This window comes from Dermacentor silvarum, chromosome 5 (assembly GCF_013339745.2).
Source record: "Dermacentor silvarum isolate Dsil-2018 chromosome 5, BIME_Dsil_1.4, whole genome shotgun sequence".
NCBI classification, from domain to species: domain Eukaryota; kingdom Metazoa; phylum Arthropoda; class Arachnida; order Ixodida; family Ixodidae; genus Dermacentor; species Dermacentor silvarum.
The window spans coordinates 10,900,017-10,914,040 of NC_051158.1; the positions used below are offsets into that span (position 1 = coordinate 10,900,017).

Here is a 14,024-nt window from a genome sequence, read left to right on the forward strand (position 1 = left end):
CCCATCAAAATTCTGCCGCCGTGGCCGGGTCCCGTGCCATCTGGCTTAGCAGCGTGACGCCATAGCCTCTACGCCACCACGGTGAGTGCTTATAATGTGTAATGAGCGAGCACTTATTTTCAATGGCTTTACAGAAATATTGATGTGTTAGCGTGACGTGTCGGGGCCTTCCTATCGAGGCAGTTCAGCGTTGCCGGTAACCTGCAAAACAGGCGCGCACGCACAACGTGTAAGCTCGGGCTTGTTGGAACCCCATCGCAGAATTTCTGGCGCACAAAAAAAAAAAGAAAAAAAAGAAAAAAAGAAAACACCGACATTTTTATCTTCTTTTTTCCGACTGAAATGCACGCCATCGCCGGCATACGCACTGAAAGTTGATTAGAGTGGTACACGTGTATGCAGATAATGCAGATAACTGTCTGCGCATGCGCAGCTGTTGCTGGGACCGAGCCAGCGCGTACCCCCGAGAACTAAAATTGTCGGCATGCTTGGGTGTGTGGTGCAACCGGAACGAAGTAACTGGCTCTGGCCGACGCGCAGCAACACTCCGGGAACGTCGGAGTATAACGGAAACTGCTCCAATTCGCGCCATGTTGATCGAAGACCCGCCGCAGCGTGAACTCCGCTTCTGCGCCGGGCTGCTCTTGCGGAAACATCCCCGTGTCCTCCAGGGCCTCAGAATGCAGTCGGCAGTCACAGTTTCGCCATGTAAAGGCGAGAGAACCATCACGGCTTGTAGCAACGAGTCCTTTCCTGCAGGTGGACATGCTGGACCCCCTGGAGTCCAAGACGGGAAAATACGGCGTGCTCTCCCTGCGCACTCCACCGGCGTCACCGACGAGCACGGCTGGCGGCGCGGACTCGGCCTTCGAGTCCAGCGACGTGCTGGACGACGAGGAGTCACTCGACGCACGACGGTCAGTGCCTGCGACCTATAGGGCCGTGAATTTAGTTTCCCATCCTTCGAGGGCGGCGGTGCTCTAATGCCGAGCAGCAGAGAAGGACCATTCGAGAAGCTCCACTCGAGTGCCACTTATCGAGTGAGGTTGGTTTTCGAAACAGCGAGGAAAGGCCGGACGTGAAGAAGGGAAACGCCAGACGGCACTGTCTTTCTTCTTCCGTGTTTTCCGAACTGTTCCGAGAACGTAACAACTCGCCCAACTTAAGTGATTAAGGCAGAGCCCGTCAGAACGCATGCAGCGAAGAAAACAACCCATGCGGAAACAGGGTTTCATCCATTTAACGTAGCAGGGCCGAGGCTCGGGCTAGTTGACTGAAATATAAATTTTGAAGAGAAGCCCAAGACGAGGACGGGGCGCAGAGAAAGAGGATGGCTACAACACAACGCTGACAAATAGGTCGCGTCCTTTGTCATTGTGTCAGCTGTCTCTTTGAGGTCGAAAGTTTAGCTTGTTTTCTCTCTTTTTCGCACCGCCTAGACGCGGCGGATACATCACTGACGACACCACGCGGAGCCTGTGGAGCGGTCGCATGTCGGCACCGTCGCTAGGCGGCTCTGGCGAAGTTGCCTCTTCGCGGCGAGGCTTAGTTAGTGCCGCCACCGGAAACGAAGAACTGCCCACTTCCGGCCGGAAGGGCGTCAACTACCGTGTCCAGGATGTGGTTGTGCGCATGCGCAAGAGGGCCCACGGCAGACCTACCAGACTGTGGAGCGGCATCAAGCGTGAGTAGCAATCCCTCTTGTAAGTTTGACAGTGGAGAGAGAAAGAAAATAGGAGGGGAGGCAGGGAGTGCAATCAAATGAAAGTATGGTTAGCTACCCTACATGGGAATAAGAGAGCAAGGAAAAGGGAGAGAGGCAGCAGCGGGCACACGTAGAAGGAAGGGTGCACAGGAGTACTATAAACGATCACTCAAGCCGGTCAAACGATCACTCTTTTACAGCTGGCTCCGATACCACTCATCATGCAAAAAGAAAAAGAAAGGCAAAGTTAATTAAGATAATTAATTCAGGCACTCGAATCTAGGAGCTTCGGTGGGAGTCTTACCCTCGAGCTTACGTGGCAGTCGAACCTACGACCTTTCGCGTTAAGGTGAAGTTAATTAATATAGTTAATCGAGGCACTCGAACCCAGGGCGTTTGGTTATAATTAGGGCGAAGTTATTAAAGGCAGAGATAATTAAGGTAGCATCAATTAAGGCACTCGAATCCACGACCTTTGATGGGAGAAAACGAGTAATAAGAAGGAACAATGCATTCGATGGAGGAACAATGCAGTCTCGTCAGCGCGCAGGCCTTCGCCTTCAACATCTTTGGCGTATGCTAAAGTTACTGTCAATTTTAACAGAATGAAATAATTAGTTGACGTTTGCTACTCGCCGTGGTTGATTAGTGGCTTTGGTGTTGCGCCGCTAAGCACAAGGCCTCAAATCCCGGCCGTGGTATCAAATTGCGGTATCAAATTCGGGCCCCGGTGGCCGCATTTCGATGGGTGCGAAGTGCCAAAATGCCCGTGTACCGTGCATTGTGTGCACGTCAAAGAACTCCAGCTGCTCAAAACTAATCCGGAGTGCCCCGCTACGGTGGGTCTCATAATTAGATCATTGTTCCGGCACACAAAACCCCAGAATTTTATTTAGTTGACGTCTACTGGTCCGTAACGACCAGCTTATGCACACCGCTTCTAAAGTTACCTGTCTAACCGCGCGTTCCGTGTTAGAATAGGTAATGTCCTATCTCTTCAATTTGCCCAGCAAACTGGTGTACCACAAGGTGGTGTGCTAAGCTGTACCCTTTTCCCCTGCATACTGTCATAGTGCACGTACAATGTTTTATTTGTATATGTGGATGATGTGCAAATCAGCTACACATCTTGTAATCTTGATATCGGCGAGCGACAAGTAGATCTTGGGTTTAATGAATTCTCTAATTGGGTAGACGAGAATTGATTCAAACCAAACCCCCGAAGAAGTGTCTGTGTCGTCTTCTCGAATAAGATCGGTATATATTACCAGACCCCGTTATTGATCCTAATGGAGAACGTCCATCTGTGAGCCATGAACATAATTTTTTAGGCGTCATTTTAGATTAAGTTGACTTTTATGTCATGCTTGAAATATCTGAAGGACCTGAAGACAATAGATCCACTGAAGCTCTTGTCCCGCACATTTTGAGGAAGTGACCGGAGATGCCTTTTGAGCTTGTATAAAAGTCTCGTACTATAACTAGTCTATAACTATGCTACGCCTATAGTGCTTTAAAGATGATAGATTCCGTTCCCCACCTGGGTACAGATGTCTTAAGGGCTAGTCCTGTAGAAAGCCTCTACGTTGAATCCAACGAATGGTCTCTACATTTCCAAAGGACATATTTTAGTTTCTTCTATGCCCTGAAGGTTAAAGCAGATGTTGAGCATCCATGTCATTCCACTATTCTCGACATATCCACTGTCAGGTTGTTCCGTAACCGCCCAGCTAATGTGGATCCTTTGAACCTTTGTTTAGAAGCACTGGCGGAAGATTAGGGCGTCCCAATTTCAGGAAATGTCTTAATGGTTCCCACTAGCCTACCCCCGCCTTGGCAATGGCCAGGTGAGTGAGTACTTGATGCTTCCAAGTCTTTTTTACTGGTGTGGCCTCTGCAGCCCTGGGATCGTGGTTTTCAATATGTGGTGCATTACATCCTTAAACAAGTATTTTCACAGCTTGAGCATACACGATACTCTCGGCTGTTAAACACATAAGGCTAACGAATCTTAGCCGGGCTATTGTGTTCACGAACTCGTTGAGTGTAGTCAGAGCCCTTCTTAGTTAAAGAAATCATAACTCCGTTTTTAATGAACTATACAGCTTGTTGTGCTCCTCGTATATGTGCAACCAAATGATAGTCGTATTGGCGATTGACGGAGGTAATAAAGGCAATGTATCTGCTGACGAAAATGCTATATCAGTAACTTTTAGCAACACAGATGCAAATATCCGCACCCCTGTCACAGAATTGTAGAATTTCCCCTGTCACAGACCTAAAGTCTTTTCTACGCCATAATTAAGCTGAGGAAGTATTGGCAAGGACGGTGGAATACTCATAAATCAAATCAGTCACACATGGTTAAACCAAAATTAGGGAGCTTAATAACAGAGAAAACACGCACAGTACAAGGAAGTGCTTTTTGTAGATTAAGAATAGGACACACGGTACTCACTCTTACCTCTTGACTGGAAGCGATCCCCTGACATGTCGTACGAGTTTCAATACTCTGACAGTTATCCATATTTTTCTTCAATGCCTTGCTATAAAAGCAGAGAGGAAAAAGTTTTTCCCTTCCGCATATCGCGAACACAAACTCTGCACTCAGCATTTTTTCTTAGCAATTAGCTGCTTTTTAACTTGAAAACAGTTCAAAACGTTTTAGCCGGAACAAACATGCAGAAAATCATTTGACGGGAATATTTGTAGCATGTGCCTAAATCCATTGCCTTTAAGGGCCCTCTTGGAGGACTATTGCTTATGCCACCGACATGCTTTAGTGTACCATTATTCTTAATGAAATTCTATTTGTCATAGCGCACACTAGTCATTTTCATTATTTTAATAGCTATACATCATATGCCATTTACAGCGGTGTAGGCTTAGGCCGTTTTACGGTCATATAACACCTACCATGAGCACTCCATTTTCCACTTCATTCAGCATTCATTGACAGCACATCATTATGTGTCATGGCGCTCTTTTGTCATATCTGGCCCTTGCACCATTATACATCACACATCATCATGACATAAATTTAAATGCAAATATAGGGAACTCACGTCTGCGTCTTTGCATAAAATGTACATTATTAGACGGCTTACAAAAGCGTTTCTGTGTGTGTGTCGGGGGGGGGGGGGGGGGTGTCATGGTAGGTTTGGTACTACTAAAAGGGGTCACTTACTGTTAGACTTTGAGAAACACTGCTTTAAGGTATCTGTTGTGGGGTTTCACAGTGAAACAATATCTATCTATCTATCTATCTATCTATATATATATATATATATATATATATATATATAGGTGCGGGCTTCATTTTATCGACGTGTATTCAACCTGTTACTGCAATATTAACGAAAATATTTCTCTCAGATTACTTTATCAGTCGGCGTTGATCAAGTGTTTCTCCTTTGTGTACCTTTATGCGGTTTTAAATAACGCAAAAATCGAGCCCTCTCAGTTCCCTTTGCGCCCTTACGTACGTGCAACGCTATTCGCAAATTCCGGCCAACCTTGCGCTCGGCCTCGCGCAAGAATTTTAGCCGCATGAACCGTGCGCGCGGCGTGCGAGCGGCATGGTTCTTTCCGAGCGGCGCTTGGCCAAACAGCGTTCGCTGTCTCGGCGCCGTTCCTCGGCCTCTGCGCTACACGACCGCTGGGGAAAAAACAAAGCGAAAAATAAAGCGGGGGCGTTGCGGCGCACGCGCCCGTTGAAGGAGGAGGCCGGAGACGCCGCAGTGTCTCGCTGCTCTCCTCTCAATCGAGCTGGCGCGTCGATATCGATATGCGCAAACAACGGGCCAGCCTCGGAGGAGGAGACGGGCCGGGGACATTTCAGACCAGCTCCCCCTTCCCTCCTCTCTCTCTCACTTCGTCTCCAAACTGAGAGCGCGTGGAGAGAGGGGGAGAGAGATAGGCAGATGAGATGACGGGCGGCCTCCATGGTGCTTCGTATGGCGGACCACCTTATATAGCATGACGCGCGCTTCCTCCGCCCTGTTGCGCGGCTGCGATGTCCTTCTCCCACCAGGAGCGCGTATCGCAGATGAAGCACTCCGAGAGATCGGAGCGTCTATTGAAGCAGCGCCATGGGACGAGAAAAAAAAAGAAAGGAAAACCATACGCAACAGGATTAGCGCTGATTACTGCCAACTAAACTTTACTGGAAAAGCACTAGCCATTTACTGTCACGTCGAAAACGAGAAACCCATCCGCGGCATTAGCGCCGTTGTGTACGTTATTGTCCTCGTCCCGTCGCGCTGCTTCGAGAAATCTTCAAGACGAATGAAAGTGTATTTCGCACATGCGCAATAACGCTAACGTCTCCGGCATTTAATTTAGGATTGTATCTCTTTAACATGAACCATATCGTGCGGATCAAGTTGTTGCTACTCTGCGAGGCTGCGACATTTCTTGGAAGGGATGTGGGCCGATCACGAAGGCAGTGCAGTCTAGCACAGCGTCTCAAAGCGCTGGTTGTAGCGAGCAAAGAATGCGAGAAAATGGCAGGCGCCGCAGACGTTTCAAAGAGCGACTGTGGCACCACGTGGGAAGCATGCGGGGATTACCGTGGCCTAGAGATTCCATCCCGCCATCGCTCGTACATAACATTATTAGCTGATTTCACCCACTCTGCAGGTATCTAGCAGAAAGCTCCAAGTGTGTTGAGAGATAGCGTCAATGGTGTGCCCGAAATCGCAAGACACGAGGTCTGTAAACGACACTGTGATAAATGAGCGTCGTCCGCGGGCGCACGCTTGCGCACTTGTCGGGATGTCACAATCTAAGTTAGCACTGTCATGTACTGGCCTAGTTTATTTATTTATTTATTTATTTGTTTGTTTGTTTGTTTGTTTGTTTGTTTGTTTATTATTTATTTATTTATTTATTTATTTATTTATTTGTTTATTTATTTATTTATTTCTGTAGAACATAGAGAAATGGAATAGCCGAGATACTTTCTGCCTCAACCTCTTCACAGCAGCCAATTTATAATAGAAAAGAACAGAACTTCATTTGCAACCGGACGTAATCGTTGAACTTTTATTTTTACGAGGTAAAAACAAATCGCAAAACGCTGTTTGCTTGAAAAAATATCTTTGGGTTCACGCCACTTGCTTACACTCCTGCGTATTCCCGCTAAATGCATGCTATATACGTATACGAGTATATATGTGAAGCCGCAAGGATGGTCCACAAATGGTCCACATCCGCCTTGGCTGCGGATGTGGACCATGTGGTCGTGGCGCTGTGGACCAGTGGTGGCGCTGTCTGAGGCTCCCAGGGTTAGTTGGAGTCGATAAAGAAAAATACCCCAGAAAGTGGATGCGAAAACGGCGCCGCGGCAGATCGCACGCGTAATGCGAAGACTAGGTTCGTATCCCACCTGCGGCCAGTTGTATATTCATTCACTTTCATTTCCATTTATTTACCATTATTATAATTCAATCAAGAACCGCAGATAATTTCCCTGTCCTTGGTGTCATTAAAGTAAACTATTCACGCATGAAATTCTTGCGCCTGCTGCTGGTTTGCACGACTGCTCTTGTCATGGCAACTTTGCCATTGCGGAGCGATTAACAACTGCATCCTACTAAGGACAGTCTTCAACATGTTCTTTTTAGCGTAAACTGCATTACGGAAAACATAAACTTCATTCATAACTTAAGTGTTCAGACAATTACCTCAAATTGAAGTCGGCAGACATCTTTTTTTTTTCTTTTGTTTGACTGTGAAAGCTAGGCAGTGTCGTTAGCGCCACTTACCAACAGGACGCTGAGTGAAAGCGTTACTGGGTCTTTGGCCGCAAATAACATCCACGGAGCGAGCCACCAAGGATCTTTTCGAATATTTAGGTAATATAGGCCCAGATCCAATGCTGGGAACGGGCACTTCAGACACGAACGTGTGCGTCCTACTGTCTAGCTTCTTCATCACTCCGTTTCCCCATCTTTCCGACAAGAGTGGCAGGCTATATACAGGAAATGAGGCCGACCTCCCTGCGGTTCCTCAATGAATTCTCCTCTCTTTCTCTCTCGCGCGTTCAGGCTTTATTTTTCTCGCGTATAGATAGATCGTGACGAAGTTTCGATCAAAAACAGAGCCCAGTCCAAGTTTATCTCCTGGCGTCTCGCTGCTCTGCAGAGGCTAAAGACAGGCGGTCTCAGCGTAGCGTAGAGGGAAGTGGCGGTCATGCGTCACCTGTATCCTCGCGGTTGCCTAGCAACCAGACGGCGTGCACCACCGGCGCCGACGGCAGTTCCAGAATCTCGTCTTCCAGACGAGCCTCGCGTTCAATGCGCGGCCATGCAAATTGGCTGCATTGAGTGCCGGGCACGAGCCGTTGGCTGCAGTGGCCTCTCCCTCCGGATGCTCCTGGCCTCCGCCGCTCCTCCCAACATGTGCACTAGCCGAAATATCCGTGGCGGTGTGGTTTTTAGACGGCTGCCCTCGGCGCTTGCCGAAGTCAGAGAATGCCTGGCGGTGGGCCATGGCATTTGTACGGCTCCCCAAACGGCCGTGAATCGCCGCGCATCCCTGTGCAGAGGGCCCTGCCTAAACGCCGTCGCACTTAAATCTGTGCAGCGCAGTGGAAGTTGAGAGGGCACTGCCTAAACGTTAGTTTATTCTCTTTTAAAAGCGTGCACCACTGCCGGAGCAATGAGGAGTGCTCCGGTGCGTTACCATGAAAATACTTTAAAGCTGTCCCTAGGGCGCGCAAGGTAGTGGAGTCAACATCAGCGTCACACAGGCCGTTATGCAGCCTGTATCATTAGGTAATGTAGCGCTATTACGCGCATAAGCGAAGTCTCTTTTTATTTCCTGTTGTTTAGACGCCTTTCTATATGTCACCGTTTAACAATAATTTTATTCAATGCAGCTGTGTATGAACGTGTTCCTATTTATTTTATGGCTTCTTTATTATTGTATTTTATTCATTTGAATCTTCGTACTAGAATAACATTTTTGTGACTCGATTTCAGCTGCGTGCTCTAGGTACGTTTAATACATATTAATAATTTACATACTATATTTCATAACGGCGATATGTGGATTTTTATAGCAGAAGGGCCACAGGTGTAACCAACGATCTCCAGAACATTGTGTTTGCATTGTCCGAAGACAAATTGATCGTCATCACCTCGTGGCGATGATGTGTCATTATTTCGTTATCAATTCATTTAGGGAGTAATCACGTTGCTTCATCGTCTGCTGTTGTCATTACTGCCAGCATTCAGATGAGCGATGTAGTCGCGAAACAATGTCACGCTGCTGTCGAGAAGAGCCCCGGTAGTACACGTTAGCTTCCGTTAATGTAATTCCCCGAAGTAATACCGAAGGTTAAATTCTTGATTTGTCACCGCCTAATCGAAATTCTCCTTACTACACTAACTACTTCAGTGGCCCGTTGTCATCGTCTGCTTGCTCTTCCCAAAAGCAGACGATACTGCATCGGACCTGAACTGTTGGAACGTTGCACCTCACACGACATTGCGTGGTTTTACAAGTGTCTGGAGATGCTAGCTTCGTATGGGCTCTAGTTTTAACGTGACAGCGAGGCACGCAGAAGCGGGGACGGCAGCGTGTTTCAACGGGTCACATACAGCGCACGATACATACAGTTCCTCCGGTCAGCGAGCTCAATAATGAGGTGTTTGTAGGCGGCTGTGAACCGAGGGATCGCAGAACTTTCGCTACTGGCTTAATTAAGTCGGACGCTGGTCGTCACCTCTTATGAATGTAAACAACGTAATAAAGACCTGAGATTAAGCGTAGACGAGTAGTAGTTTCTTTTTCTTCTTTCAGTTGTTGCAGTGGTGGTATGTTTAGAGATGCGGCAGTTTACCACTGAATGAAAGTGCCGATTGAAAGCTGGATGGCAGCAATAACGTTTTTATGAATTCGTTTGCGACTAATACTCTCTCTCTCTCTTTCTTTTTTCTTAATGAGAATGGCTGAAGCCGACGTCGCGAGCGCATTGGCTCACTGCAAAGCTTTGTAAAGTTATCCGATTAAATTTCCTTTGTTCCAATACTCGCCATAGATGGCTAAATAGAAAGCAAAGGAACAGCAGCCATGTTAACTCTGGGTCCAATTACGGCGAAGCCGAAAAAAAAGACAGCTTCGTGAAGACAGCATTCAAGTCAAGATGCGCGAGGCGGCGTCAGGTCGCTGAGGCGTATTCCAAAAGCATTCCAGGGCTCGAAGCTATCTTCTTAGCCATACGAAGTACGCTGGCTTCGATGCTGGTCAGAGTTGGAACACACCAACTTAAGTTCTCGTAGGATGCCAGCGGAGCACGTGAGCGTGACGTCATCCGAGTATATAGTGTCTTGGAGTCGAGAAAGGAATTAGGAGTTTGTATGTCGAATTGAGACGATGTCGTCGGAATAAAATACAATCTTCTGTAGCTGGGGCAAGTAACTGATAGAACAGGGCGAAGCGGGGATCATAGGGAGACGCACTGAGACAAAGAAAAAAAGAAACACATCAGCAATCTGCAAAGTCAGCGTGCATACAAATCTGTACAAATGGTTGAACACTAGTCACCAACCCTGACGAGTGACTCATTCCACCGGCGTAGTGGCGCCATATATACCCATCGCGTTCCAAGAAACTTCTCGTTCCATTTTCTTCGAGGCCTTTTCGAGAAGCAGTCTTTTCCATCGCGACTCGTATTCCATACGCCATTCGACAGTGAAAGCAAGAAGATGCACTAAGAGAACATCACAAGGAAGATAGGAAAATAGGAATCGGGAAGGAGAATCTTCGAGGCATCGATGTCCATCGCACCCGCCGCGCTATACACAAGCTACGCACGGAGGAGCGCGACACGTCTCGGTCACCCCCGCCCCTTTGGAGCCCTTGAGCGCCTCGGATTATTCTCGGGCTCGGCGGTATTACTGGCAATAGGCGACGAGGGTTGAAGGGAAGAGGCGCGTCCGGAGACCGCGTTATCGGCAGATCGACGCGAATATACCCGCAGCGCATAGGGATGTGCGAGTCGAGTGCGTACCGTGTTTGCGTCAACAGAACGCGACGCTAACAAGTAGAAGGCAGGACAGCCTTTCTGATCACTTCGAGCTGCAGGCCGATATTGAGGTTATTTCTTCCTTGCGCTATTAGTGATTGACGAGCGTTGAAAGAAAGTTCAGCTCGGGTTTTACTTACGGCCTGTATGCACACACGCACACGCACGCACACGCACACACAAGAAGCGTACTTACGCTGCAGCTGCTCGTATGAGCAAGTGTCATCCAACGAGGACGCTCGACATACTTGTATCGCTTATCAAGGAGGCTGGTCTTCATAAAGAAGTGAGAGTGACGTCCCAACTCCCGAATAAAGTACAGGTGTGAGCGCTGGTGCGAGCCTTGTGCCGCAATAAAATTAGACTGGTCGTCTGGTATATAGCCGCCAGGTCGACCAGTTGTGCTCGTTACAGGCAGATCGGGTACGGCATAGTTTGGCTCCTAAGACTCTCCAGCTGCTTGCCATATGGTTTTTCGCGCTTGTTTTAGGGGCGAAGCTCCTTAGGGTCGAGCCTTGTCCGCCGTCGTCGCGCCGTCGCGCTGTTGTAGCCACGCTAGTACTCGCCGCTCCCGCTAGAGGCGCAACTGTGCTCTCTTTATTAGGGTGCCTCGATGCCCAGCGCCGCCGTCCAGGGTGGAGACAACCCCGCTGGCGCCGCCATATTGAGTCACACGAGCTGAGACTCAGCTACGCTTGCGTTCATAAATAGTGTTACTCGCGGCGCACTTCCAAGTGCTTTGCCTTGACTGAGGTATTTTTTATCGGTGTCACATCTGCACATCTTTATAACCAATAGCCATTAACTCGTCGAAGGTCCAAGACGTAAATGTATGGCGCCGGGAACATGCCCCAAGTTGCCTAATTCAATTTACATTTAATATGCCGTGTGTATGTTTGAAATACGCACTATTTTTTTTTTTGCGCTTCGATGCTTGGTATATAAGGTTTGCGACCCCCTGTGTGTGGAAGTTTTTCTTTTTCGCTGTTGTATTTTGGTTTACACGTCACGCCTCCTTTACCGTAGCCAGCTACTCGCACACGGCGGTTAGTTTCCCTTGCGTTGCGCGTGCTCTTCGCGTTCGGCGCAATTATTTGACGATATCTACGCGCAATATTGTTTTTTTTTTGCCCACAAAACTGTGTGCTGACAGGATTAAGCTGGTGTAAAAATAACTGCGATGTGAAAATAAGGTTTAGTTAGTGCTGTAGAGAAACATATAACGTAACTTGTCTGTGTCAATCTTGCGTAGTACACACAAGAAACCAAACGATGCACAAAAGACATTTACTTATAATGTCTAGTACAATCAATCATGAAAGAGATATGTACATGAAAAATTATATGTACCGTGTGGCGCCTGAAGGTTATGTTGAAAGACGAGAGAAAAAAAAAAAGAAATTCGCAAGGTAGGCTCGACACACAATTCGGGATAGTGAGAGTTTCTTTTTTTTTTATTTATTCATTACATGGGGGGGTTTAAGTGAGTACATCAATCTTAATACACACAATATAAATCGAAAACAAGAATGCAAACAAGAAAACGCAACCGCGGGTAATATTAATCAAGATATCCAGCCAGAATACATCAGCTACCATCGAATACGTCGCATCAGCCAAACACATCGATGGCGAGTACAGAACATTTTATAAATAACCATTAGAACACTGATAACTACATTGAAAAAATAAACAACACTGCATACATATCGCGTACAAAAACCGTAAATGAAACTAAGACAGTCAAATACAGATTAGCAATGTTTTTCACTTCGAAAATATAGTCCATGATGATGTAGGGCTGTTGACTTTAACAGACGGCGCCCATCCTGTCGATTTCCCTCGTACTGGTCCTCTTCAAAGTGTTTCTAAGTACAAGTAAAACAACAAAAGTGATTATTGATATGAAAAGTTGCCTTGTAAATACAGAGAACCCATTACAGTGCTTAAAAATAAATTTTCGCAGAAGTAATGCTGTATTACCTCGCTTCACACGTTTCGAAGAAATGCACAGGCTACAACAGACACCATGCCAGAAAGCGCCGAAACATTTTGGTCCCATGATGCCCCTTAACTCTACTACACCTGGGCATACCGTGCACAGGCATTTAAAGACTGTTACAGTACCCACTACGATCGGGAATGAGCACGAATGACCATCGGCTTACGAGCACCACGCTACAAATATATTCGTCTAAAAAATCAGCTATATAACGTAACAACCTGAGATCCCCAAGATATCTGCTGAGAACAGAGAAAATCGCAATGCTTCGCTTGCCACGTACACAACAGCCGCTCTCCCCAGAAGAAGCACTGCGTTCTTTAGTCCCAAATAACCAGTAGCGAAAAAAGAAACTGAGGAAAAAAAAAAAGACAAGAGACACACGATGTGTGCTTCCCGTGAAAAAGTAAAATAGGTGGTTTACATGACGATTTGTAGCTAATGTAAGGCTATTTCGCCGCGAAGCATTTTCGTCAGTTCTTAAAATAAGGGTACTACTAGCATAGACTGCGCCGATCAAAACGCCAAAAGCCTATGCGACGCGCGCTCGCAAACCATAGTCTACTCAGCATCGGTGCAGTGCTTAGTTCGTGAGCGAACGTAGGTACGTGAGCGAGGATCAGAGAATACTTTCTTATTTAAATGAAAAACACGATGCGATAGTCTAAACTTTCTTGACACTTACATCGCAAATGTAGGAGCTATCCGTTGCCTTCCTGTGATACCGCTTTACTTGGGCTTCCCATCTCTTCCTTCGCTCTGGGTATACCGGGGGAAGCGTAAACAACGAAGCCCTTTACGCGTCGATCCGGTGCACTTGGGAACACAACAGCCCGTCATGTCGACTCGATGCACTTGACAAGCTTGTCATTCATGCGGCTGAACACTGTCCAGCAAGTAGAAGCGTCAGCGAAGCATCCGCGGGCACTGTGTCTCGAACTAAGCACCGACACCAAGCACTCGCAACCGCTCGCTGTGACTCAAGATGGCGTCGCAGCGAGAAAGCGGCGGCGCGGGGGCGGTCAAAGGATGGCACCACCCTGAACGGCGGCGCTGGCATCGAGGCACCCTACTCTTTATCTTTCTCTCTCGTTCCCGACGCCCTCTCTCTCTCTCGTTCGTAGCTAGCGGCGCTGCGGTGCACAAGGGCGTTCGTTCCCGACGCACGCTCTCTTTCTCTCTCGTCCGTAGCTCTGGTTTACCCGAATGATCCCCCTATGCTTCGCCCACTCATCATCATTCACGTCGTGGATATGCGGTGATGAAAGACACAGCAAAGTTTA

At 47.5% G+C, this 14,024-nt stretch overlaps 1 protein-coding gene across 1 annotated transcript in view; it reads left to right on the forward strand.

Annotated features, from left to right (window-relative positions):
• Window positions 1–450: 450 nt before the first annotated feature.
• The window catches only part of LOC119452752 (uncharacterized), a 98,990-nt gene continuing 85,416 nt past the window's right edge, over window positions 451–14,024 (forward strand). The window contains exons 1-2 of the mRNA XM_049667358.1: window positions 451–917; window positions 1,440–1,684. Of these exons, the coding sequence (XP_049523315.1) occupies window positions 766–917; window positions 1,440–1,684 (397 nt within the window). The 5' untranslated portion in view covers window positions 451–765. The remainder of the gene's footprint in view (window positions 918–1,439; window positions 1,685–14,024) is intronic.